Genomic DNA, 26,771 nt, shown 5'->3' with positions numbered 1-26,771 from the left:
GCAGAATCAGAACAATTTATACAATGACAACATTGTGAAGACAAACAACTTTGACCAACACAATGACCAACCAGCATTCCAAAGGATCAGTGATCAAAGCCTGTTACCTTCCGTTGAAGAGGGGATCTACTCAGGGCACCTAATAAGACAGGTATTGTTGAACATCCTAAGGATGGAATTTGCTTCTCTTGGCTTTTCCCATTTGTTAGAAGGATTTTTGTTTTTGTTTTTTAATGGTGGGGAGGAAGGGAGAGAAAGTACATTTCTAAATGAAAGAAATTAAATTTAAAAGGATGTGACCTTAAAGAAGATATATGAGAAAACGCCTCCCTCTGCTCCTTTTCAGGTACAGGAATTTTTCACAAATTGCTGCAGAAACTTAAAAGTGCATTCAGATTTTCGGGACAATGCGGGGAGAGGGGAGAGGGGGGGGAGGCGGGGGCGGGGAAATGGAGTGTCTGACAAATGCTTATTTTCTGGAAGAAGTACCAAAACAGGGATAAAATCATTCCATCAATGTCCTTCCAATGTCATTCCATGACAAGTCTGTGCCCTGAGGGCAGTGACAATAATAGGGACTTTCATTTTTTAATTCACCATACTCTGCACACAGTATTTTAAAACTTTTTGTTATAGTATTTTTGTACTAAAGGTACTGATATGGAAATGTTTTACATGAATGCACATGTATAACCTAAATCATAATGCTTACCGCCTCAGGGAGGGTACAGAGGAGGGAGGGATAGAATTTGGAACTCTAAATTTTTAAAGAAGTTTCAAAATTGTTTTAACGTGTAATTGGGGGGGAAATAAAATGTGATTTTTCAAGTCTATTATTTGTTGGATTGAAAGGGAAAGGAGAGCCATATCTCCTCTCCCCTCCCCTGCTACCCCTTTTCCTTCTCGGACTCCTAACTGATTATTTTTAATTAATTTCAGGGCACAGGACCAGGCCAGAATGGTTGGAATGAGAGCTCTTCCTGTCCCATCCGTACCGCGAGTAGTGTGAATTTTGAGAGAGATCTTCCCATCTCCAGGTCCCTAGCTGGGAGTTCCCAGGGTGGAGTCAAGATATCTGCAGAAGAAACGCGACCTCCTCTCCCGCAGGGGACGCTCGTCGGGGCCTGGTTATCATGCTTTCTCCACCTGCCCCGGAAATATTTTCGCCGTGTATAACGTTATCTGATTGCAATTTCCTGTTTCCGACGTACTCCCACGTGTGTGCCAAGAAAAGAGTCTGCGGAAGCGGCCACCAAGAAGAAAAAGAGAGCTACCGAGGGGAAGAACGAGGTCAGCCGGCAGAATGTCGCATCTTCCGATGAAGTTGCTGCGCAAGAAGATCGAGAAGCGCAATGAGAAGCTGCGTCAGAGGAACCAGCGGCAGAAGCAGAAAGGTGAGGTGTGGTGGGCGAGGGGCCTCGAGGCCGCTACGGTGGCCGCCCGGGCTCAGGCCGGGCTTCCAGACGCTCGGACGGCCAAAAATGCCCGTCTTCTCTCTTCTTAAGTTCTTCCCAAACTGGTGGCGGAAGCTGGCCAGGCTTTCGGGGGCCTCTGGGAGATCCCGGGCTGGGCCGCAGGGCCTCAGCCTGAGACAAGGCCCTGCGTCCGGAATCTCACACCCCAGTAGACTCTCCGCGAGACCCTTTGCTTAAATCCCTGCTTCCGGCACCAGGGGCTCATGCAGCCCCGGCATGAACTTTCCTAGGGACAGAACAGCCGCCTTTTCAGGAGGTGTTCAAGCTTTTACTAAGGCCCCACTATGATAGCTAAGCCCCGAAAAGACGAAGAAGGGCCGGGAGGGAGAAAAGCCCTTGCTCTCGCGGTCTTAACTGTGAAAACTAGAAGCTTGTTTCGTTGTTTGTATTTTTGTGATTGAGGTTCTTTTTGATCCTGGACCGTAAACCACCTGTAATCCCTTCCTGGATTCTGAGCTGGCATCTGATGCATCTCACTCCTACCTTGTAGTTATTTTCCCGAGTTCCAGCTGAAAGGTTGGCCTTTCCTAGCCCAGCCCACCCACTTTTACTTCTCCCTCCTCGGAATACCCCCCAACACTTTGTCTCTTTCTCTATGGTATATTGTATTCTCCGCTTGTTTTGTATGTCTTAATCTTGTCTCTCTAAGACAGAAAGGGTTTGACCTTTTTTGTTTCTTGGAGCTCTTAGGTAGTCTGATGAAGCCTTCTTGAAATGTTTTTAAATGTTTGAAATTATGAGTGAAACTAATTATGATGAAATAAATATGTTTTATTTTGTTTAATCATCCAAGGGCACAGGCCTTCCTGAGGTGTATCCAGGGATCCCCTGGGTCTGTGACCCCTAAGTTAAGAACAGAGACTTAAATTAAAAACTATATATATATATATATATATATATATATATATATGTATATATATATATATATATTTCTTCAACGTGTACGATATATCCTACTTTCTCAGCACTTAATAATGTTGGATATATGTAGTACAATATAGCACCAAGTTCTCATTATTCACATACAGAATATAAGTTAGTTTAGTATATTGTTTTGGGCTATATAAGTGTGGTTTAATAGAAAAGACTCTGGTTAATAAAGCATTAAAAAAATACTCTGAAATAAAAATCAAGTGATAGGTGTTCTCATCTCAGTGCTGCTACTAATGAAATCTCCAGTTACTTCCTAACATGAGAGATCAGACTAAATGAGTTTTATTACCATTTCTTCCTAATTTGCATCTGTTCCTTTCCTCATACCACTGCCAAGTTATACTTAAATAATGCACATAGTTATGGTTATTAATAGTTATTTCAAACCCTTGCTCAAAAATCTTCAGTGGCTCCCTGTTGCCTATTAAATATAACCTATACCTCTTATCTTTCTCTTAATAATTTCCGCAGTCTAGTTCTAAACTACCTTTCTAACCCCTCTCCCACTATTCCCGTATAAGCATATATATCCTAGGAGCACCACATAGTTGCTTCCCCAAACATGATTTTTACTAGCCTCTGTATCTATTCTCATGCTATTTTTTCTACCTAGAATATCCTCTCTATTTTCTCAGTCTGTCAACATCATACTAATACCTTTATGAAACCTTCTGCATATACTGTAAGCTCAAAGTGGTTATTGATACTTCATATATGGCACTTAAGTAGTTATATAAATATCTTAACTTTCCTTCTGAACTATTCTGCAGGATCCTTGAATGTATTATGTCAGCACCTAGCAAATTGTTTTGTAGGAGCTTAGTTGTGTAAAGAAATCAGTGAATTGCTGCATGTGTTGAAATAGCTATCACTTGCAGCAAACATATCCCTACTTTCCTCATTTTTTTGTTGTAATCAAAAGTATGGAAAAGTTGCTTTGAATATCCACCTTTCCCTTCTTCCATTGCTGTGCCTGACTTCTGGTGGCAAACCTAGACAAGAATAGCCAGACCTAACCCTTTGTAATCTCAGCCAAGGTGGGCTTTGAACAACTGAAGAACAAATCTGTTACAATTATGCCTTGAAAATAGTATATGGTTAGTAAATGTTGACTGATAGACATCCTGGGAAACAGTATGAGATTCCCAGAAATAATATTGAATGCCTTGCCTGCTCTTCTTACTGCAAAAGAATCGTTGTGTAAAAAGGTTCATGGATATGGAGTTTAAAAGGATGTTAGAGATATTCTAGTTCTGTTCTTTCGTTTTATAGATGGGAACTGAGGCACAGAAAGATTAAATAACTTTCACAAGGGCATATGGGAAAGTAAGTTTCAGAGGCAGAATATAGTATACAGATTGTGATTTGGATTACATAAAGGTAATAATCATTTTGGTTTTTTATTTGAATAAGGAAGAGCATATAAAAATAGGATTATACTAATGGTAAATAGCTAAATGAGTGGTATCATCAGTTGATGATTTTATGGGCAAATTTATATCACTTAAGGCATTCTGTAGTAGTTGTAGAAATGGCTTAACTATGACTTTAGGAGGATCAGAAGATAATTTGATGAATGAACAGCCACATTCAACCTATGAGTCAAACATATATTTTGTTGTTGTTCATTTGTTTCAGTAATATCTGACTCTTCGTGACCCCTTTTGGAGTTTCTTGGCAAAGATGCTGCAGTGGTTTGCCATTTCTTTCTCCAACTCATTTTACACATGAGGGAACTGAGGCAAAGTGGTGGGTTAAATGACTTGCCCAGGGTCACAAAGCTAATAAGTATCTGAGGCTGGATTTGAATTCAGATCTTCCCTGACTGCACTTATATTTATTGATTTACAATTTCTTTTCTTTTTTTTTTTTGTCTAGTATAATTGTATTATTTTACCTGATACTTTACCACAGTTACTGTTCTTTTAGAATGTCAATGGAAAGGATGTTTTAACTAGTTCTTTGTGGTGCCTACCATAGACTATAAATAAGTTCTTATTAAAATGCTGCTTGGTTGTGTCTAGTGGTAGAATCAGTGTCTTTATCTGAAGAAAGAAAATCTTGCCAAACTCTCAGATTATTGAAACACACAGAATATTAGTATGGTGAAAATGGGTTAGAACTATGTAAATGCCACATAAAGTACAAGTGAAAAAAATAAAGTATTGTAATATTGGATAGCAATCATAGGTTAATTCTTTAGCAGCCAAATGACTAAAACTATTGATTTGCAGAATTTTACAGCCATTCAACTTTGTTTTTTTGACAGAGGCCTTGAGGGCCAGTATACCAGAAGCCCAAGATGAGGGTGTATCAAAAGAAACAGTGGAAAAATCTCCCAAGAAATCTACAGTATTAGCAGCCAGTGAAGAATCAACTTCACAGCTTCCCAGTTCTGAATTTAAAAAGAAAAAGAAGAAGAGGAAAATAACAGTTGATGCAGGACCTGGTAGGCCCACTCTTTTTTGCCTGGATTCTTTAGAGGCCATCTTTTTGTTGTTGGAACAATTTATTTACCCAAATGACTGAAAACCCTATAGATTTACTGGGGAGGACAATGCATTTTCCTGCTCAGCAGAGGTCTTTTAGTGCTGTGTGACTCCATCCATTTTGCCTCCAAGTGTACCCACCCTTGGCTTCACAGAAATACCTTATCAGGATCACCCACTGTATTCCCCCTCTCCTCAAGAGGAGATCATTTAGATAGTTTAATGGGTGAGAGCCCCTAAACTATCTACACTGGCCATTGTAGAGCTGTTTGCTTTTGTATAATTGTGTTTAACCTTAAAAAAAATTAAGCCAAATACTGAATTAAATAGACTTAATAACTGAAGAAAAACTTGAAATAAAAAGACCATAATTTTTGAATTCCAGAAATAAATCTTTTCTTTATCCTTGATTGGACTTTCTTTCTGTCAAACTAAATATCAGAAAAAATGTCCTGTCAAAGTGAAGCCTTCCCAGACTTTCCCCTGAGCACTCTAGTCCACAATGATCTCTTCCCTCACTAAACTTCAGTAGCATTTATTGCCTTTGCTAAACGTTTGGCACTTAATATCAGGTACTGTCTTGTGTCATTTTGTTTTATTATTTAAATTTTCATCCGTTTCCCCAAGCCAATTGTAAGTTACTTGAGGGCAAGGAACATGTCTTGTTGCTTATCTTTATTCCTCAAATCATACTGTGTGTAGAATGATTTCCTATTTTATACTAAGTTACTGTTTTGAAACAGGCATGAGTGGTGGCCTTTGAGGCTAAGAGTGACCTTGGATGGGTCATGTCAGTTGTTAAGCCTCAGTTTTCTCATTTGTAAAATGAGGAAGTTATACTTGATGGTCTCTTAGATGGGTACCAGAATTGTGGGTTTAGGGATAGAGGGAAGATGCATAGCAAGCAATAAGGGCTCTGATTAAACATTAAAGACATTCAGAGCTGTGCTGGGAAGGAAAATCCCCCAGTAAGTATTCTGTGTTGTAAGGTCCCTTGTCCTTCTAGCTTCAAAAGAGTTATGGTGGCATTGTCAGCACTAAAGGCTTTTGAAGTCCCAGGAGAGCTAACTTTCAAACATTTGTGGACCAGATGATTGAGTTATTTGGGGTTTTTTTTTTTTAATTCATCTCCAAACTGATACATTTAATTTTTTTAGGTTTTGATTTAAATTTTGCATTCTTAAAGATTCTTCCAGTAGAATAATAAGCTATGCCATGTACTCCTCAACCAGAAAACCTTAAAGCATGGTCCCAGTGCTGAATTGTGTCTGTCACCTAAGGACTAGCTAAGTTTGGAGAAACTTATCACCAAAACATGTTTCTATTTTTTAGCCACAGTGACTCAAGAAGCCATTCTGCTAAGGCATGGAAGAGTTGTGTTCTACGTCAGTGGACAGAGGGAGTAACTATGGTTGTGAGATTGCAGATCTTTTGAAATACAGCCATAGAACTTAAAGAAAACCTTGGATGCTGTCTAATCCAATTCCATACTTCTGTATCTTAGGAAATGAGGCAGTACACAACTTTTTTTCAATGAGTGATAGACACTGTGAGCATTACAGGTATTCAGAGAAGAGAGATGACTGGGTAGGAGTGGTCTGTGAAAGCATATTGAAGTGGTGTCTATTTGATCTGACTCTTAAGTTGGGGGTTACAGTCAGCATGAACAAAACTTCAGGGAGCTGGTTTGACCTGAGCCTTGCAAGAAAGGTAGGAATTTTTCCCTTTTCCTCCCAAAGAGGTATGGTTCTATTTAGAAAATAAACTGAACTTGGTCAAAATTCCTTTGGTTTTTCTATACTTTTTGCCAGTTTATATATAAGTAGTTGTATCTCAGAAATGCACAGGGAGCAAAAAAATGAATAATCTGTTCTTGTTTTCAGAATACAAAGACACTTAATACTTAAAAGATTATTGCTAAGAAATTCACCCAGGTAGTCATTTTGTTCAAGACAGATTGCGATTTCCAAGATCACTTTTTCCCTAATGAATAAAACCCATTATTTGTGTATGTTTAAAAAGGAATTGCTTGAATAAACACAAATTCAAGTGAGAGAGGAGGGATCAGGCCTTCCAGTTTTAGTATAAACTAACTGTGACCTTGTTTTTCTGGCACTAAAGTGATTGTAGCAAAACTTTTTATTTGGGTTGTATTTTCAGTTGCTGAACTATATTAACCTGAGAAAGTTAGTCCTCTTGCTCGAGAGCTTTTCTTGGGAAAATGAGAGGTCAAGCAAAGAAAACATGCAGATGAGCTCATGTTTCCATGCTCTTGAGATGATTTTGTTGGTTCAGCTTATGGCCATAGTGACAAACTCAGAGGGCAAACAGGGAAGTGAAGTGGAAATAACCCCAAACTCTGAGGCAGGACCCCAGTTTTCTCTCCCCCAGTATCATTACGTTTTTGACTGTGAACGAGTCTCTCTCAGGGATTCCCATTTCCTCACCTTTAAAATAAAGGGGTTAAACTAGATAATCTGTAAGAGTCCAGTTAAGCTTCAGTATCATCTGTTTTAAAACCAGTCATCATAGACTGGGGAAAATCAGAAGTTGGAGATAACCAGAAATGGAGCTTGAGACCAAATAGTAAGGGACAAGGAAAGCTTAAAATAACATAGCAATTTTTGTACTTGATCTCCCCACAAAAGGTTCTTTTTTGGAAGATTCTTAATGTACTTCTCATTTGCATTTTTTTGCTTGTATATAAAGATCTACAATCTCTTCTTTTCCCTGATTGGTAGGTTTTTCCTCTTATTTTGCAAAAAAGACTACAGAAATTTTCAGCTTTCATTTGTATAGAGGGTGAAATATGAGTTTAAAATGAGCATGGAGAAGCAAATGCAGCAAGCACATTTTTTTAAACATTATACTAACAAAATTCAGCATTACATCGAGGACTCTTGAACCATACATAATTGATGTCCTCAGTTTGCTTTGGTTTTGATAATGTATGTAAAGGCAAAATAAATTTTAAAGCAAATCCAATTAGGACTTTTCAATTGATTGTATTACATAAATGAATACAAAAGAATAGTTTTCTGTATGCTGAACACTAAGCAAGATACCAGGGTGCCTGGTACATAGTGAGTTTTAACAGATCCTTGATTGACTGACTCAAGGTAAGGAAGATAACTTTATTACCCTTAGTATGTCGAAAGCATTTAATAATTGTATTAGCTTAGTAGAGTAGAGAGGAAGATGACAAATGTGAGGTAGAAACAAAAAGATTTGGCAACTGATGAGACATGTGGGGTCAAGAAGACAGGTGTCCAGGATAATCCTGAGGGTATGAACTTGGGAGAGTGGAAGGATGGTGGTGCTTTCAGCAACCATTGAAAATGAGTTTGTGAGGTAGAGAAAGGAAGATAATGAGTTCAGCTTGGGTCATGTTGAGTTTGAGATATCTCTGGGACATATAGTTTGAAATATTTAATAGACCATTGGTGATGGGCAAGACCAAAGCTTAAGGGAGAAAAGTAATCAGGTGATAAAGACGTGAACTCAAATGTAAGACAAAGTTGAATATAAAAATACATGACAAATAGAAAGACAGTGTTGTGAGAATTCAGAAGAGAAACAATCTGCATGAAGCAGCCAGGGAAAACTTAATGGAGGAGATGGGATTTTAAAACTATTTCCAGTAAAGTTACCTTATAAATTACTCTGATTGAAACCTGATATAGAGTGATTCAGAGAATTGAAAATTATTAGCAAATTCAAATCAGTTTTTTGAGTTTCTGAAAATCATTTCCTAGCTCCTAAGGGAGTATATCATTAGTTTTGTCCATTTTGAGAAAACTTCTTATTGGAATTGGGGTGGTGTGGTATTTTTCTTTAACCAGAAAACAAAAAAACAAAAACTGAAGACCAAGAGGGATCTGATCATGAAAGTGAGAAAGACCTCAAAATAAAAGAAAACAATGTGGAGGATCAAAATGAGGATGCTGAAATGCCCAGCCTCCCTCATGGACTAACAGGTAATTTTCAGTATGCTTTCCAAATATAAGCCTCCTCTCCTTTGCCCTCTCTTCCTCCCTCCTCTTTCTTTAACACGAGCTACTTTGCTATATCTAATTGGAGCCAGGTTGATAGATAGATAGTATGCTGGACTGGAAGTCAGGAAGACCTGTGTTTGAATCCTGACTGGGGTATTTAATAGCTTTGTTACCCTGGGCAATTCACTTAACCCCTCAGCTTCACTTTCCTTATCTGTGAAATGGAATGGAACATAGCTCATATCAAATGAGATGATATATGTGAAGCACTTTCAAAAGACTATAAATACTAGCTATTATTTTTATATTCTAAGTACCTCTAACTTCTTGGGTTTTTTCTTTTGACATTTTCTATTTCTTATGTAATATTGAATGAGCGTACCTCTTTTTTCTGCATCTGATTTCTTAAATATCCAAAATCCCTTCAATATGATCAGTCCAAAACACTTTTCATTTTTTTAAATTTGCAAATTTTTTTTTCAATTGTCAAGCTTTATTTCCTCTCCCCTCCCTCTGGGGGGAAAAAGAACAAAAGCCTTGTAACAGATAATGTACAGTCAAGCAAAATAAATCTGTATTGGGGCCACATATTAAAAAAATGTGTCCCATTCTGCATATTCATCACTTGGTTCATAACTTTTCCCCAAATCATTGGTTTGATCAGAGTTCTTACATCTTTCAAAATTGCTGGTTTTTACAGTGTTGTTTTAGTGTTTACAAAGTATTATTTTCTTGGTTCTGCTTTATTCATAGACATCTTCCCATATAACTCTAAGGCCATCACCTTCATCATTTCTTATAACAAAATAGTATTCCATACATTCATATAACAGTTTGTTTAGCCATTCTGAATTGATGAGTGCCTCCTTATTTCAGCTCTTTACCACTACAAAAAGAGGTGCTATACGTATTTTTACACTTTCAGCACTTATATTTTCTATTGGACCAAAGAGGATATGCAATTCTAGAATGCTTTCCAGGATGTTTACCACTTCACAACTCCACAAAACAGTACATCAGCGTGTCTGTTTACTCACATCCCCTCCAACATTTTTCCTTTTTGTCAGCTTTGTCGCTCTGGAACCTCAGGTCCACCAGCATTTTTTTAGGATCCCTTTTGTTCTCTAGTCAATTTCCAGCTCCTCCAGTCCTTCACACTGGTGCCCTCTGATCTGAGTGTCAGGACCATATAGTAAAAAAGGACTAGACTTGGAGTCAGAAGACCTGAGTGTATGTTGGAACTCTTCATGCTTGTTAAGCATGTGACCAGTGAAAGCTCCTGTAACTTCTCTGAACTTCTGTTTTCTCATTGGCTAAATGGAAATGTTATAAGAAAAGCATTTATCTTTAGTCACCCTTTTTTTGTCTTGATAACAGGATCTCTCGGCTCCCCTAACTTCACAACTATTTATGGTTAGAAATAAAGAAACTAATGTCTCTTTCCAGATGCCATCATGCAGAAATAATGATCAAATCATGAATTCATTTTAAAAGGTTTTTCTGAGCTAGTGTCCTAGTTTAATAATCAACATGAAACATTTTGTTAACTGGTAATGTTAATTTTAAAAAATAAAATTTGCTAATAGCTGTTTCTTTTTAGGGTCCTTTGAGGATACTTCATTCACTTCACTTAGTAATATCGTTAATGAAAACACTCTGAAGGCAATAGCAGAAATGGGCTTTACTAACATGACCGAGATTCAGCATAAAAGTATCAGGCCACTTCTAGAAGGCAGGTAAAGTGAACATTGGTGTGTATTATGAGATAGTACAGTAGGAATAGATCAGGAATCAGGAAGACCTGAGTGCAGGCATTACCTACACTTGCTAGCTATGTCGTCACATCACTTTTCCTCTCTGCTTCATTTTCCTTACCCTGTAATATGGGGATAATGATAGCACCTACTTTCCAGGGTGGTCATGAGATTAAAAATGAGATAGTAGTTGCAGAATGCTTTGCAAAACATAAAGTATTGTGTAATTGCTAGCTTTTGTTGTTAGTGTCACTAGGGCAATATGGTATCTTCGTTTGTTGTGAGCTGAAAGTACCTGTCTACGTTGATAAATATTAATGTGGTATTTTAATTTGTTTTTATGTAAAGCACCAAAAAATATTGAGAATTAAGCAGTCACAACTACTTAGGAAAACAGTAATAGATGTATTACCCTACATTTGGTTGGCATTTTTCTAGAATAAGACAAATTTTTTCATTCCAGCATTGTTAGTATTCTAGTCTAAATAAGTTCTTTGGTTTTTAAAATAATAGGGATATTCTAGCAGCTGCAAAAACAGGCAGTGGCAAAACACTAGCATTCCTCATCCCTTCGATAGAACTCATTGTCAAGTTAAAGTTCATGCCTAGGAATGGTAAGTTCTCGGTTTCTTATTTATATCTTTTTAACTATAACTTATTTTAACTCTTGTGGCTTAAGAATGTTTGATTTTGTCATTTTCTAAGTGGGGGATGGGTTTGAGTTTGATTTTTGTTGTTTTTAGGAACTGGGGTTCTTGTACTATCACCTACTCGGGAGCTGGCTATGCAGACCTTTGGTGTACTTAAGGAACTAATGTCTCACCACATACATACCTATGGTTTGATCATGGGAGGCAGTAACAGATCTGCAGAGGCACAGAAACTTGCAAATGGGATCAACATTATTGTGGCGACACCTGGCCGGCTTCTGGACCATATGCAGGTAAATATCACACAGCTTGTCCTTTTCTTCCACTTCCCCCTAAAGAATAAACATATAGATAGCAGGCTTCTTTCTGCTTCTCTATTTTATAGAACACCCCAGGATTTATGTTTAAAAACTTGCAGTGTCTTGTTATCGATGAGGCTGACCGAATTCTTGAAGTTGGGTTTGAGGAAGAGATGAAGCAGATCATCAAACTTCTGCCAAGTGAGTTGAGTCTGCACATAGCTTTAAGCATGTTCATTGTGTTTGGTGCTGTGTGTGTGTTACTAGTTGAAGGTGGCAAATGATGTTGCCTTTAAGAAATCTTCTGGTAATGATAATGAAATTCTGGGTGGGGTTGAGTCCTGAAGTTAACTTCTCCTGGTGGATTTTTTTTTTTCATTTTTCAAATGCTTTATTAACTTCTGATTTACATCATTCATTTCCGCCAGATTTTGAGTTACAAATTTTCTCCCTGTTTTTCCCCTACCCACCGCTCCAAAATAGCAGTCCCACAGTATTTCCCCTCCTCCAATCTACTCTCTCCCATATTTTCTCATACCCCTTTCTACTTTTCCAGTAGGACATGGTGGATCTCTATGCCCCAGTGCCTGTATATCTTATTTCCCAATTACATGTAAAATAGTATTAATAATAGCATATATATATAAACATTTGATATTAAAACTTTGAATTCCAGATTCATTCCCTTCTTCCCTTGTCACCCACCCTTACTGGAAAGATAAGCAGTTCAGTATAGGTTGTACATGTGTAGCTAATGCAAAACAATAACATAGTAGATATATTGTAAAAGACTGGCTATATTTCCCTCCCTCCTATCCCACCTCCCACTTGTTCTGTTCTCTACTTTGATCCCATCCCTTTTCAAAAGTGGGTGCTTCCAACATCCCTCCCCCCCAGCCTGCCCTCCCTTCCATAATCCCCCCTCTCATCCCCTTCCCCCCTACTCTCCTGTAGGGTGAGATACCCTATTTAGTGTGTATTTCATTCCCTCCCCAAGGGAAGAATAGGAAGGCAAAAGGGAATGGGCCAACCTTATTCTCATTGAATTTGGCTTGGGGAGGGAATGAAATAAGGCTATAGATGTGAAAGATAATAAAGACTTTCATTTATGTGACATTGACATTTTGTTTGAAGGTTGTTTTTGAAAAAAATGGATGGATTTGGAAAGCATTTAAGTTTTATGAGATAGACATGAAAATATTCTTTTGTGGAAAAGTTTCATCTTCTATCTAGTTGCAGGTGTAAAGTGGTTGGAATTTTCCGAAACGCTTACATTATTTTTATAACATCTTTGTTTTAGAACGCAGGCAGACAATGCTCTTTTCTGCCACACAAACTCGTAAGGTAGAAGATCTGGCAAAAATTTCCCTTAAGAAAGAACCATTGTATGTTGGTGTTGATGATGACAAAGATACTGCAACAGTAGATGGTCTTGAACAGGTAATTTTTGCCAATATTTTGGGGACATAGATACAGACAATATCTGACTTCAAGAGGTTTTCTTTCTTACAAGGCAGAACTACACTGCATAAGGGCATAGTGGCCTGGGAAGGGCATCTTGGTCTGGGGACCAAGGGATGAATTTTTGCATGGTAGGGCTAGTACTAGAAGAGATGAACCTTAGAGTCCCTCAGACCAACCTTTGCAGATAAAGAAACTGAAAATGAAGGAGATTAAGCATCAGGTAGATGACAAGTATCAAAAGTAGGGATTCCAACACATATCTGACTCCAGAGAGCATTGTTTCCATTGTACCATCATGAGTTGATGTATAGGGCAGTCATTTGACAAGGTTTTCATCTAGGAGCTTGCTACTATTACTTTTGATTTCATTAGTGTGCCCAGAGCCAGAGTTGGGAAGGGCAGAGGGAGAGGGTTACAGTCAGGGGCAGTCAGGTGGGCTGGGACTAGATTAGCAGATATATCGGACTAATTAGAACTTAACTCAGTCACCAAGGTAGCTGGACCCTCTGGAAGAAGTTTCAAAGACCAGTGAATTAACTTCCTTAGGATTCTGGGACATGTAATTTAGAGGTCCAGCATATAGAGGTACCAGGATAATGATATCTGTAGTATATATGTTACTGGGTTGTTGTATGGCTCAAATGAAAAAATGGCACAAAGCACTTTGCAAGCTTCAAAGTAAAATATAAATGTTTATGCCCTGATGCAAGATTTTGCTCACACTAATATTTAAAAGTAATTGTTTAATTTGTTCCTGCTTGTCACAAAATGTATTGCTTTAGTTGTTTTTGTCTTTGCTTATTATTATTTTAGTATTAACATGTGTTGGTAATTTTCATCCAGCAGTTGTGATCCTGTGGTCGCTGATTTATAAATTCATGGGGCGTTGATATCATAGGATTTAGAGCAGGAAGGAACCTTTGAGATAATTTAATCCAATCCCTCATTGTACAAATGAGGGAACTAGAGCCCACAGGTTAAGTGGCATGTCCTTGGTCACATAGATGTAAGTCTTCAGTTGGGATGTGTGGTTTGGATTCAAGGACATCAACCAACAGATATTTCATTGGGCTCACATTCCCCTTGGAGAAACATGTATAAGATGCTTGAAACAACTAGAATTCAGCTAAATACAGGAATAAATAAATAGGCTGAACTGTGTGGTATGTATTACAGAATAAGAAGTAGAAGAGTTCAGAGAAAGGCTACATCAGTGTGGTCTGGAACACTTTGAAAAGGCTGGATGAGGAGGGGTGGGACCCATGTTGATCATTAACTTCTTAGTGTCATCTCCATTGGCAGTCTGGGGAAGTGGGTGAACCACTTGTGAGAATAATAATAATGTTTTCAGGTGCCTAAAATAAAACAGGATTACAAAGAAAACTAATTATATTGAAATACACTTGTCAAAAATATTAAATATTTTCAGGAACCCACCTTTAAGAATCTGAGCTAATCCTTGAAATATAGAGCATCATTTAGATACATAGAAAGAAGTCTGAGGTCATTCTGAACAAGGCAAAAAAGTTTGGCCAAGCAAGTGTGAGAATGGTGTGAGTGGAGGTGTTAGTGTGTGGGTGTTGATGAGTAGGGTAATAAACTTAAGTAGAATGGAAACAGATTTTGATAGGTCTTGAATGCTAAGAAGAAGAATTAAACTTTAAGAATAAAAACAAAGATCTATAGTGGTAGGTACTTGAATAGTAGATGTGATGAAAGCTGTAATTTTGGAAGGGTTAGGTAGGAAAATGCAAGGTGGAAAGTCAGAAATAGGTGCAACCAACTATGTAGATATTGTAACCTAGGTATAAGGTTATAGGGCTGAGGTTAAATTGTCTTATGGTTAATTAAATTGTCTGGTGAACTGACTTTAGACCGAAAGCCACTTTAACTGACTTTAGTCTGAAAAAGACCTTTTAACTCTTACTGATTTATTTTTGAAGATTATAAGTTGTACTGTTAGATTGAACATCAGTTCCCTGTATGTATATGTATAATTTTTTAATTCTCAAGTTTGTTTTCTTGTCATTTGCCTTTTTCTTCTAAAAATGGAATATAGTAATAAAAATCCATGGAAGTTGAGGTTTTTTACATATTACGATGTATTTTTTATTAATATTTTTTTTACATATTACAATATTACAGTTACATTTTTTACGTATTACAATGTCTTCATTCCATCCAGAATTAGAACCAAACCATGAATGAGTAATCCTTTTAAAAATATCAAGGGCATAAAACATCCAGTGGTTACAGCAGGAAATTAATTGTAGTTAGAGAGTACTTAAAATTATAACTAAAATGAAAAAGTCATTTAGATTATTTTGGGAAATCATTGTTACTATCAATGCAATATTCTTCTCTAAATGTAGGGTGTAAAAATGATTACCTAGGTATGTGTTACTTGTGCTCTCATTCCACTGGCTGGAATACATAAATGTGGAAATAGATGTCTGAAAATTGCCCTTATCTTTGAATAGTTTTATGTTCTTGTGATCACCATTTTCTTAATCAAATCCATAGGGTTAACACTAGAAGTACTGGAATTTAGGAACACTTCAAAGAACCAAGTTGTGTCAATTGACTGAGTGCAGTTTTTTTTTTATCCATAATAAGGCAAAGAAAATAGAGTAAACATTTTTTTATTTTAAAGTTTAATTGTAATAAAAATTTTTATCAGTTCATGCACCTGGTTCTTCTCAAGTTAAGATACATAACTGTTCACTTGAATTATTTTTAGGGATATGTTGTTTGTCCATCTGAAAAAAGGTTCCTTCTACTCTTTACGTTCCTCAAGAAGAACCGGAAGAAGAAGCTGATGGTATTTTTTTCTTCATGTATGTCAGTAAAATACCACTATGAGCTTCTGAACTACATTGATTTACCTGTCATGGCCATTCATGTAAGTGTTCTATTTAGGACTTTTTTGCCCTTTTTAAAAAAATCTTAAATTTGTGGTATTACAGACTAAGTTCAGTCTAATGCTTGCAGCATAATCTATTAACTCATCATTAAAAGTTGATCTGCAGACATTTAGTTATCATCTCTTATATTCAAAGACTGCTGTTTGTTTCTGGGAATATAAAAAGATATGAGGCATAGACCCTGCCCTGATTTGGAGAGCATAACTGGCAATACAGCACAGCATATAAATGCCAAATTAATCTAACAGACCATTAGGCTTGTGTAATTTTTGAGGAGGAGTGAGATCACTGGGGACCAAGGAAGATTTCATTGAATATGTGGGACTTGAGCTGAATCTTTAGGGATGGGAATTCACGTGTGTTTGGGAAACAGGGAGTAAATAGGTGTGACTTACAGATACAGTTGGGGCTAGATGGTGAAGAACCTTGGATTGTAGGTTAAGAGAATGAATTTGGAAAGAGAAAGATCACTGAAGGATCCTGTGAGATGCATAGAATCCAAAACCACTGACGTTGATATGACCTCACTACCCTTTATATGATCCATGAGTGTTTTGATACTACGTGCTGTGGTTTTGAGTAACTGCTTCTATAACCTGACTGGGAAAAAGTAAGTCTTGAGGACTCAGGTTCTTGAAGGATTGAGTGTTTTATGGTGATTTGTCCCATTATTATCCATCTCTTTGTAATCTGGTGCCCTTTGCTGTGTCTTAGGGTTTTACTTGATTATTATAAAACAATCCTAATGTTTTTTAGATTTGAGTTCTCAGATTTAGCCCTTTTTCCTCAGTGGGTAAGTACCCACCCTTCGAAGTGATTGCAGTATATAATTGTTCATAATGTGGCTCAGTAATGTATTTCTTTTTCAATCTAGGGCAAACAGAAGCAAAATAAGCGGACAACTACATTCTTTCAGTTCTGCAATGCAGATTCTGGGATTTTGCTGTGTACAGATGTGGCTGCCAGAGGGCTAGATATCCCAGAAGTAGACTGGATTGTCCAGTATGACCCTCCAGATGATCCCAAGGTAAATGTCATACTTTCTCTTCCAGATATTATCATATGTGTAGGATTGCTTCCACACACTGTCATTGTGCTGATTTTTTTTTCTGAATTGTTTATTTTTCTTCTTTGTAAGATGTTTTTTTTTTTTTACAAATACCATCCTAACAAATGCTATAGTGTCCAGTACAGCTGGAAATGACTTTGACTGCATGTTATAACAAATAACTTTTCCCTGAGTTTTTTGATCAGTGTTATTAAACAGCGAAGTAAGTACACAGTTTTGTATTTGGCTGTTATACACTCTTGTTTCTGCAAGACAAAAGATAACATAAACTGGCTTCTAATTTCTTTGCTCACAGTGAGGCATTAGGGTGGCACCATGGAAGGTGCATTAGGAAGAAACAAAAACTTTATTATAGAGTACATGAACCTTTGCTCCAGTGCTGTATACTTCATGTAGATGCTGTAAATTTGATGGATTGTAAATTATATATCCTAAACATGAAAATTTGGTATCAAGCAAGTTTTCAGAGGCAGTATGGCGCAGTGGATGGAGAAGCGGCCTCAGAACCAAGAAGTGCATTCGAGTCCTCCCTGTGACATGTGTTGGCTCAGTAATAGTGGGCAAGGCCTTTAGTCTCACAGTGCTCTAAGCATTTCTGCTAGACTAGAAGTTGCAGAACAGTCACCAGTCAGCATTGATAGAGGGAGTTTTTTCACCAGAGACCTTCCTACCCATAAGAAGTCACAGACTACAGCTTTAGGAAAAGTCATGATGTTTTCAATTTCCTAGGCCGTCATGTCCTTTGGACCTTATTAGGCTTGTGTTGTTCTCTCCTCCTTTGTCTTGGTATTTGCATTAGGTTCTTTTGATGTAAACAGGACATTGAAAGAAGTAGCTGTTATTGATTTGTTATATTGAAAATGGTTATTCTCATAATCTTATTTCATACAAAAAAATGAAATTGAGGACAAATGTGCCATCCATACAAATAGAGTGCAGATGACATGCCACCATTAACAGATTCATGGAAATACAGGTCTCTACATGGGGCCATTTTTTTAAATCACATTTTCTTTTTCCATTTAAGGAATATATTCATCGTGTAGGTAGAACAGCCAGAGGCATAAATGGAAGAGGTCATGCTCTGCTTATTTTACGACCAGAAGAGTTGGGTTTTCTTCGTTACCTGAAGCAAGCCAAGGTAAGGAAACAGTTTACACCTGGAGGGAGCCTTAGAGATTATCAATCATCTCTTCTAACTTATTCTTACAAGTGAAGAAGCTAAGGCCCAAGAGGAACTTTGCTTGGAAAATCTTAAATTAGGAAAAGTCTAAATTACTCTGCACCTGTCAAAGAATATGTAGACTGTGAGGCCATGAAGAATTCAACATATCTCTATCTATAGAGCTGTGGGTTGTAATGGAAAGAGTGCTGGAGTGGGTCTCTATGTCCTGGGTTTTAGTCATAGACTAAAAGACACTTAGGGGCAACGTGGTCTCAGAGCTACTGCTGCGAGTTACTATATAAGTGAGTTGTTATTAAAGCAGCATAGCGTATCTAAAAACATTTTTAATCTTTCAAACAAATCTGTAACATTGTAATTTTCTTGAATCCCACAGGGTTTATCAGAATATTTCCCATCATAAAAAAATCCTTAAGCTACCATTTAACTAGTACCCATTGTTGATATAAAAGTCTACTGAATATTCTGGGAGAGGAAAAGTAAATGGCCTTATTTCTGCTCTCCATAAACTTATCTAAATGTAGATTCATCCAGTTCATTCATGGGAAGCATCTACCTTGCTAGGTGCTAGAGATGCAGAAACCAAACAGTCCCTGTCCTCAAAGCTTACATTCCCCTGCTCACAAAAATATAATACAAGTTAATTTGTGAAGGAAGAGAAGAGGTATGGGAGGATCCAGAAAGGTGTCAAGGAGATGACACTCATTCTCAGCTTGAAGGCTGAGAATACTGAGAAATAGAAATGAGATGGTAATGCATGCAAGTTATTGCTTTTGCAGATGTACAGATGTCCAGTAGCTGGAATGTTATATGCATGGAACAGCTTGTAATCTAGTTTGGCTGGAACATATAGAGGGAGAAAGGGAAGGATAAGAAATAAAATTAGAAAGGTAGGTTGCATGTAGATAGTCAAAGACCTTAGATGCCAGGCTAAGTGGTTTTTAATATCGTAGGGTACTGAAGGACTCTGAGCAGAGGGGTAGTGTGGTCAGACCATTACCTTTGGAAGACTATTTTGGCAGCTTTGTGTGGAGTAAGATTGAAGAGGGTGGAGAAGCTAGAGGCAGGGAGATGTTTTAGGAGGCTTTTGGAGTAAGCAGTAATGAGGGTCTGAACTAGGGTTGTTCCCTTGTGAAGTAAATAGAAGTGATGAGTGCAAGAGATTTCATGGAGGTAGAAGTGACAAGAGTTGGCAGTTCAATGTGATAATACAGGGATAGAGAAAGGCAAGATTCAACAATGACATCAAGGTCACAAATCTAATAGAGTAGTGGAGTGGACAGTATCTTCAGAAACTGTTTAGAGTGGGGTTGAGGAGTGAGGGAGCAGATCACTTGCAAACTCCTCAGTCAGTTGCATTCAAGGTACAAACAAGGCATCCTGGTGGAGATGGTCAGCAAGTAATTAGTAATGCAGAATTAGAGTTAGAAAGCAAAACTGGAGCCAAGCTATACAAAATTCAGTTTCATTTGTACAAAGATTATTAATTGAATCCACGGTGGTGAATGAAAACACCAAAGAAAATATGAAGAAAGAAAAAGGGCCCAAGACACAACTGGCAAGGTCAACAGTGAGAGGTGATCAGGCAGTAAGGAAGGTGCTAATAGTTCAGAAGAGGTTGACAGTTAAAAAGAAAGAATGATCGATGGGGTATAAGCTCCTTGAAGAGACAAGAGGGTCAGATAAAAAAATAAAAGCAAAAGTGTTGGCTTTGGAAAAGAGAAAGTCCAACCCCTCCTCAGAGTTTAGAGCAAAGGAAGAAAAGACAGATGAAAATAGAATGGAGTCTTGAGGTGTGTAATACAAGAAATGTAAGGGAATTTATGACAGATAACCTTGATTTTCTCACTGGGGCAAAGTGGCATTGAAACAGCTGATGGGGGAGGATTTAAAGGATTGCCATGTAGCCTGGGCCCTGGAATCAGTCTATGTGGTTGTTTACATCTTCCAGCAACATTCAGCATTTCAAAAGTAAGGAGTGGAAAGCATGGATGGGGGAGGGGAAGTAATACAGGGTCGATGACTGGCTGGGAACAAACAGTGGAAAGACAAGGGGACAAATGAATCAAGCCAAGTAAATGCATCGTTAACCATATAGGAGATCATGATTGAGGAGGTAGTAAAATGAGGCCAGAGCATACGTGGTGGACTGGAAAGAACAGGGAACAATTGAAGGACTAGAGATAATGGTGAAAAAGAGTACATTTAGAAAGTTTTATTTAGGAAGAAAGTTGGTAGGACATTTAAGGGAAATGGTAGCACAAAGTGGGGCATTTCAGAATTCAAGATAGTATAGGTATGCAGTTTTGAATCTTGGTGAGGTAAGAGATGTAACTCATCCCAGTGATTGACTAGAATAGAAAGATTTAGGTCATGAGAATTGAGGTTGATGAATTGGGAGACCTTGGTATTAAGAATCAACCAGAATGTTGAAGTCTCTAAGAATAAGGTCAGTAATTGGGATGGACAGGAAAAATATAAGCCAGGTATTGAATTACTAATTAAATTACATTAAAAGTAATGTCAGAGTAAAACTGATAGGGAAGCCTGTAGATTGATAGCCACAAAATTCTGGAAGAAGTGCTTTAGATGAACGGAATGAACCACAAAGAGAAGTTTCTGAGTGGTATCAACAGGTAGAGGAGCTGGAAGCAGTATTAGGGGGTTAAGAAGGGTGGCTCTCCCAGGGCAGAGACAGAACGAGCAGCCCTGGAAAGGGGAGCCAGCGACTAGGTCTTTTCTGGTTAGTTTCAGGTTCCCATGAGCATAAGATGAAAGGAGTGAGAGAAAACTAAATCAAATTCACTAATTAAACAAGCACTTGTTAAGCACCTACTATGTGCTGGGGACTGATAGACACTAGATAAGAGTCCAAAAAAAATACAAAAAACAAAACAGACCTTCCCCTCAGAGAGCTTACCTTCCGTTGGGGAAAATAACATATATGGAAAAAAAAAGTAAATGCAAAATCTATACAAATAAGAAAGGGAGTTTGTTAAGAGTAGAACAAGGGGGGCGGCCAGGTAGCACAGCAAGTAAAAGCACCAGCTCCAGTGTCAGGATGACTTGGAGATCGAATCCCGGGCTCAGATACTTAGCACCACACCCAGAAATAACTGGCCATGTAACCTTGAGCAAGTTACTTAACCCCGATTGCTCAAAAAAAAAAAAAAGAGTAGAACAAGGGATCCAGAGGGTGTAGTGAAAGGGAGCCATGGTATATTGCTGAGCTGGAATGAAATAAAAGTTCAAGAAAAGATAGTGGGGGTGGGGAATCTCGGTAGACTTTATCCCTGAATCACAGGGATTAAGAGAAGTGGAGGTAGGAATTTGCCAGCCATAGATCAGAATTAGCCATTGATCTATGTATTCAAGAGAAGGGGGATAGGAGGTTCTAGCATAACAGGATCCATAACAGGAACAAGGCTGGAAGGGTCATATGGTGGCCCTTACCTACCTGGGCCTTCGGTGATGACTGAGAATTGGGGCTCATTTTTCTGCTGGTGATGATGGGCTCCAGGAGGATAAAGCAGGCTCTGCATCTGCAGGTGGCAGTGGCAGTGGCAGCTAGCAGAACCCTGTTTAAAGCCCAGCCCCTCAGAGGAAGCCAAGGCCACCCCACCCCTAACCTACTTAGATCTGTGATAGTGACATGTTTTTATGCCTAGAAACCAAGACATCTTTGGAGTGGGCCATGTAAACCCTTTTAAACTCAAGCTGCTATTTAGTAGTATGCCATGTTTTCATCTTTTTTAAGTCCAGTCCTCTATAGTTTGTTCAAGTTTCCATATTTTTTCAGATTCTCAGTTCCATCTTTAAAACACTTTTCTACCACATTCCAGTCGGTAAGCCTGAGATAAAGCATACACAAAGTGTGGAGAGATGCTGATTTTAGCGATGTTTCAAGAATAGAGGTTAGAGGTTGAGAGACTCAGGTTTCTAATGAGAGGAGTTGCTAAGCATTAAGTTTATCCATGGGGGTTGTGCTGTAACTTAAGAAAGGGATAATCCAGTGACAAAACATGCCCTCCAGGCAGGAGTATGTTATCATCACCACAAGTTAGAATTGGTGCTGACTACCACTTCTCATCAAATGGCTGGCACAGAAACCTATATTAGAATAGACTGGGCCTTTGGCATTTGAGAGTGCCACTGACCTCTTTTATTAAATGCTAGCATTATTAATAAAATGACTAATTACCCAGAAACTATGTCTCTCTAACTTTTTAAATGTCACAGCTGTTCCTTAAAAATAACTATCTCTGTATCTTTGTATTGATTGTTCTTCATAACTAGAATGCTTTTCCTCCCTAGCTTCAACTCTTAGAATTTTTCACTTCTTTCAAGACTCAGCTTAGCATAGGACCTGGCAAATAGTGTTTAATAAATGCTTGTTCCTTTTGTCCAGTGCCACCTTCCTAGTCTGCTCAGCTGCTTGGCCTTCCCTTCTAAGGATATCTTCCATCTAGTCTGTGTACATCTTATATGTACTTATTTATCTATAGGTTGTCTCCTCTGTTAGTATGCAAGCTTCTTGAGGGGAGGGGCCTGTTTCTACCTTTCTTTGCATCCTTAGTACTTAACACAGTACCAGGCACATAGTCAACAGTTAAGTTAATAAATGATTGCTGACCTACTGACTGGCTATGGTATAGTGCAATTTAATATAACAAACATTTAGGCACTATACTTTGTATTAGAGGAAAGCCTAAATTTAGATGACAGGGTTTGTGCCCCCAATCAATCCATAAAAAGAATAGCCTATGAGTTATCATGGATGTTTAGTTGAGAAGGACTTTATCTGCTTTTCTTTCTTCGTTAGATTGAGCTACAGGAAGCTGTAGCATTACTCCCTGTGGTACAGACCAGCTGTTTTCCCTCCGTAAAGGATGGAAGACATCGTGACTCGGGTCCCCCAGAAAGAATTTGGCTAGGTTCTGGTCAAGACTGAAGTGCTCTCGGCTCAGAGCAATAAGCAAATGTTTCAGTGTAGTTGGGAGCACTAGTTACAGAAAAGTTTTTCATGTCTCCAAAAGAGAATGTAGTTTAGACCACACTGCCTGTTAAAAAAATTTGACAAAGTTGAGCCTATAAAGTAAACCATGTACACATCTCCACATGTTCTTGTCTTTCTCTGCCCCTTTTCTTTCCTCAGCTTTCATAGCAGCACTTCAGAACAAGTGATCTTCTCCTGGAAGTCAGGATAGTGTAGTTTAAAGAGCAATGGGCCAGGTGCTACAACATCTGGCTTCTAATCCCAGCTCTTCCATTCACTAGCTAGATGGTTTGAGTCAATTACTTGGTTTCTCCATGCCTCATTTTCCTCACATAAGAAATGAAAGAGGACAGATGGGATCAACTCTTTGGGATCAAAGTCCTTTCTGGAGCTAATATTTTGAGATCTAACCCAAAACACCCTAAAACTCATGGGGTTTGCAGCCCCACTGGAATATACCAAAGCATTATTCACCATATCTTAAACTTAGCCTTTGATTAATTCTAGTTTACTAGTGTTGGCTTTTTTTCTCTTCTTTCTAGGTACCACTAAGTGAATTTGAATTTTCTTGGTCAAAAATTTCTGACATTCAGTCTCAGGTATTTCATTTTTAAATGTTGATAATGTTGTTTATATGCCCACTTCCCCATATCCCCAGCATATCTATCTTCTGCTTTGAACTGATCTTAAAAACCTTTGGTCTTCTGTGACAACTTGTTTGAAAGTCTTTTGGGATCTTTGGAGTACCTGGGAAATTGAAATGGACAGGGGTTGGGTAAGATAGCATTACTGCATACATATTGAAATTTGTGTGTTTGAGAAAAGTAGCATCCTGGGATATTACAAAATGTTTTGCTTCTTAATGTTTCAGCTGGAAAAACTAATTGAGAAGAACTACTTCCTTCATAAATCAGCACAGGAGGCATACAAATCCTATGTTCGAGCATATGATTCCCATTCTCTGAAGCAAATCTACAATGTTAACAGCTTAAATTTACCTCAGGTTGCTTTATCATTTGGTTTCAAAGTACCTCCATTTGTTGATCTAAGTATCCTTTGCTGTATTTTTATATCAGCATCCTGAAATCTTGGGGAAGTTTTTGCATGAAACTCCTAATTAGACTTAGCTGGCAAGTTGATGTGTTTTGGTCCTAGTAGTTGGGTTTGGGTGCTTTCTGGGTAAGTATAAAATCACCAGTCTTTTTCTGCTTGGGGTGTTTATACTAGTGAGTCAGGATGCTATTCATGTGACCTGTCATATCCTGTACTACACACATGGGAAGGATAACTTAAAGGAGATTATGTAATATCGAGGGCTTTGGCCAGAAGATAAAGGACAGAGTGAATTTTTCCAGCTGCTTTCTTAAGAGGATCATTAAGTTTGCAGAAGGAAGAACTAGAACACGAAGTGAGCTGGACCACACAAGCCAGCATTGTGTAGTACTATGATAGGGAAAGGAGGGCTTTATATCACTATCACAGTTGGTAAGTGAAATGAATTTGGGTGCACCAGCCCACTTGGACTGTGTCACATGAGGACACCATCTAACTAACTTTTGGTACAATTGGGAAATGATACATGGAAAAAAGAATTACTTCTTTATGTGACTCAGTGTCCTGAATTAATACCCCCAAGAGAAATGGAAACAACCACCTACTTTCAAATTGAGGCTGTTTGAATATATGCCACATGCTTTAGCTGTTTATCCCAGGACATAATGAGAATAGTTTTATCTGTAAATTTTTTTGTAGTGAAAATGTCAGCAGGTGGTTGGGGCTCAAAGTCACAAATTATCATTGGTATGCATAGTCTTGTATGTATGTCTCATGGTTTTGTGTAAATTATTTGTATTTCTTCACTCTTTTATTTGGAGTGAGAGAAGTAGCATGGTTTAATTAAATAAACAGTGAGTGACCTTGGAGTTTAAAAACCCTGTTTGCAATATGGGTTCTGCTATTTACCTCCGGTGAGACCATGGACAGGTACATCCCTTACCTCTTTGCATCTGTTTCAGAGGCTACGTTAAGTGATTCATAAGATCACTTCCATACTGAAAGACCACAAAATTGTGGTTTGGAACAACTGGTTACTACTGTTAGATTGGAAGTCGTGTGCTATTGTCTGCTTTCCTTAACATTCACTTTTCAGATTTGAACAGCAGCCACGGGAAAAGATTGCAAAAAAGAGGTGGTGGTGGTGGTTTTGGCTACCAGAAGCCCAAGAATGCCCACAAGTCCAAAATCTTCAAGCACATTAGCAAGAAGAAATCTGATGGCAGGCAGTTCTCTCATTGAGTCAGTAACTTTTCTAATTTTTCCCTCAGATAAAGACTTGTCTTCATTGCACTAACCATGGAATGTTTACAGTCTTTAGGATTTGGATTAAGATCTGATTTACCACACTTATTTGCAGTGGCTTCAACCAATTTTTCTTAAACTGAGATGAAACTAAGTTTATCTTGGCTTCTAAAAGGCAAATGACATTTCCTTTACAATGGACATAACATGCAGAATTTTAACTGTAAATTAGACTTTTTCAAAGAACTTATATTTTTAAATTTCTCTTAAGAGCATTATATCCAATCATTCCTTACCATTGTTTTTTAAGAACTCTTTGGCTTGAATGGCAATATTAATGACCTTATAATGTAGTCAGTGTCATGAGGGTCTTCTTGACTAGCTGTACCAATAAAGGCCTCAGTCTGTTCTGTTTCTTTCTTGGATAATATAAATTGTCTGATCCATTCTAAATATTGTCTGCAAAAGCAAAGGACCCATAATTTTTTTGGTTTTGGATTTGTAGTCAGAGGACCAAGATTTAAATCCTGACTGCTTCTCTACAACCTGTGTCCCTTAGCCTCTCTTGACCTTGGTTTCCTTATATTGTAAAATGAAGGGGTTGCACTAAAGGACCTCCAAGGTCCCTGCTAGCCCAAATCTTGATCCTATAGGAACTTGTTAATAAACCTCATAAATTTAAGGCTGTTTGCACTTATTACCAAAGTAATAGGTTACATGAAGAAGATATTTCAGTTTCTTTACTTTTGACATTATTTAGAAGCATCTGTAATGTATGCATTTCTTTCTGTTGCTATACAAATCTGTGTGTATTCTGTGAAAATAAAATAATTCCCCACAAACAAATCATAAAGTTTATTCCAAGGCTTAAAGTGGGGTGCTCTCTGAGCAGTTACTGCACATCCTTAGATATGGAAACCTGGGCTCAATTTGCACCCTAAGCAAGTCACATAACATCTCTGAACCTCAGTTTCCTTTGTGTAGAGCATCAAATGAAATAATACAGATAAAGTACTTGTACATCGTAAGATTCTTTATAAATGTCAGTTAATTCTGTGCTTCTAATTTATAGCAAAACATTTGTAAAAGCCTCCAGCATTTGCAACAATTGGTCAAAGATGTTCATCACAAGTCCTCTGAATTTTGGTAAGATCAGCACACATACATTAGGTTCCTTGAAAAGCAAAGTCCAAGAGAACCAGAAACAAAATAAATGCTTGTCACTTGGGAAATAGCTAAACA

The 26,771-nt window shown here is 38.0% G+C and overlaps 1 protein-coding gene across 2 annotated transcripts; it reads left to right on the top strand.

Annotated features, from left to right (window-relative positions):
- The first annotated feature begins 1,147 nt into the window (after positions 1 to 1,147).
- DDX18 (DEAD-box helicase 18) lies at positions 1,148 to 25,963 on the top strand. Of its 2 annotated transcripts, XM_069067771.1 has the most exons (14): positions 1,148 to 1,394; positions 4,678 to 4,857; positions 8,740 to 8,874; positions 10,493 to 10,628; positions 11,160 to 11,260; positions 11,390 to 11,589; positions 11,682 to 11,796; positions 12,896 to 13,035; positions 15,800 to 15,961; positions 16,858 to 17,010; positions 18,080 to 18,193; positions 23,774 to 23,830; positions 24,103 to 24,280; positions 25,381 to 25,963. In XM_069067771.1, exons 1-14 carry the CDS (start codon positions 1,304 to 1,306, stop codon positions 25,524 to 25,526), a joined length of 1,908 nt encoding a protein of 635 aa, XP_068923872.1. In that variant the 5' UTR covers positions 1,148 to 1,303; the 3' UTR covers positions 25,527 to 25,963. The 2 variants fall into 2 exon arrangements, with proteins under 2 accessions (XP_068923872.1, XP_068923873.1); XM_069067772.1 differs by lacking the exons at positions 10,493 to 10,628; positions 11,160 to 11,260.
- The last annotated feature ends 808 nt before the right edge of the window (positions 25,964 to 26,771 follow it).

This window comes from Petaurus breviceps, unplaced genomic scaffold (assembly GCF_028583685.1).
Source record: "Petaurus breviceps papuanus isolate PSGF00001 unplaced genomic scaffold, PetGlider_PUasm1.0 90752, whole genome shotgun sequence".
Taxonomy (NCBI): Eukaryota; Metazoa; Chordata; class Mammalia; order Diprotodontia; family Petauridae; genus Petaurus; species Petaurus breviceps.
Note: the sequence above shows the minus strand (reverse complement) of the source record. Positions and strands in the feature narration are given on the sequence as shown.

Coding starts and splice junctions, on each gene's coding strand:
- DDX18 (XM_069067771.1), top strand. CDS start 1,304: ATGTCGCATCTTCCGATGAAGTTGCTGCGCAAGAAGATCGAGAAGCGC. Junction 11,590..11,681: donor GGCTTCTGGACCATATGCAG/GTAAATATCACA, acceptor TCTATTTTATAG/AACACCCCAGGATTTATGTT. Junction 18,194..23,773: donor GTTACCTGAAGCAAGCCAAG/GTAAGGAAACAG, acceptor TCTTCTTTCTAG/GTACCACTAAGTGAATTTGA.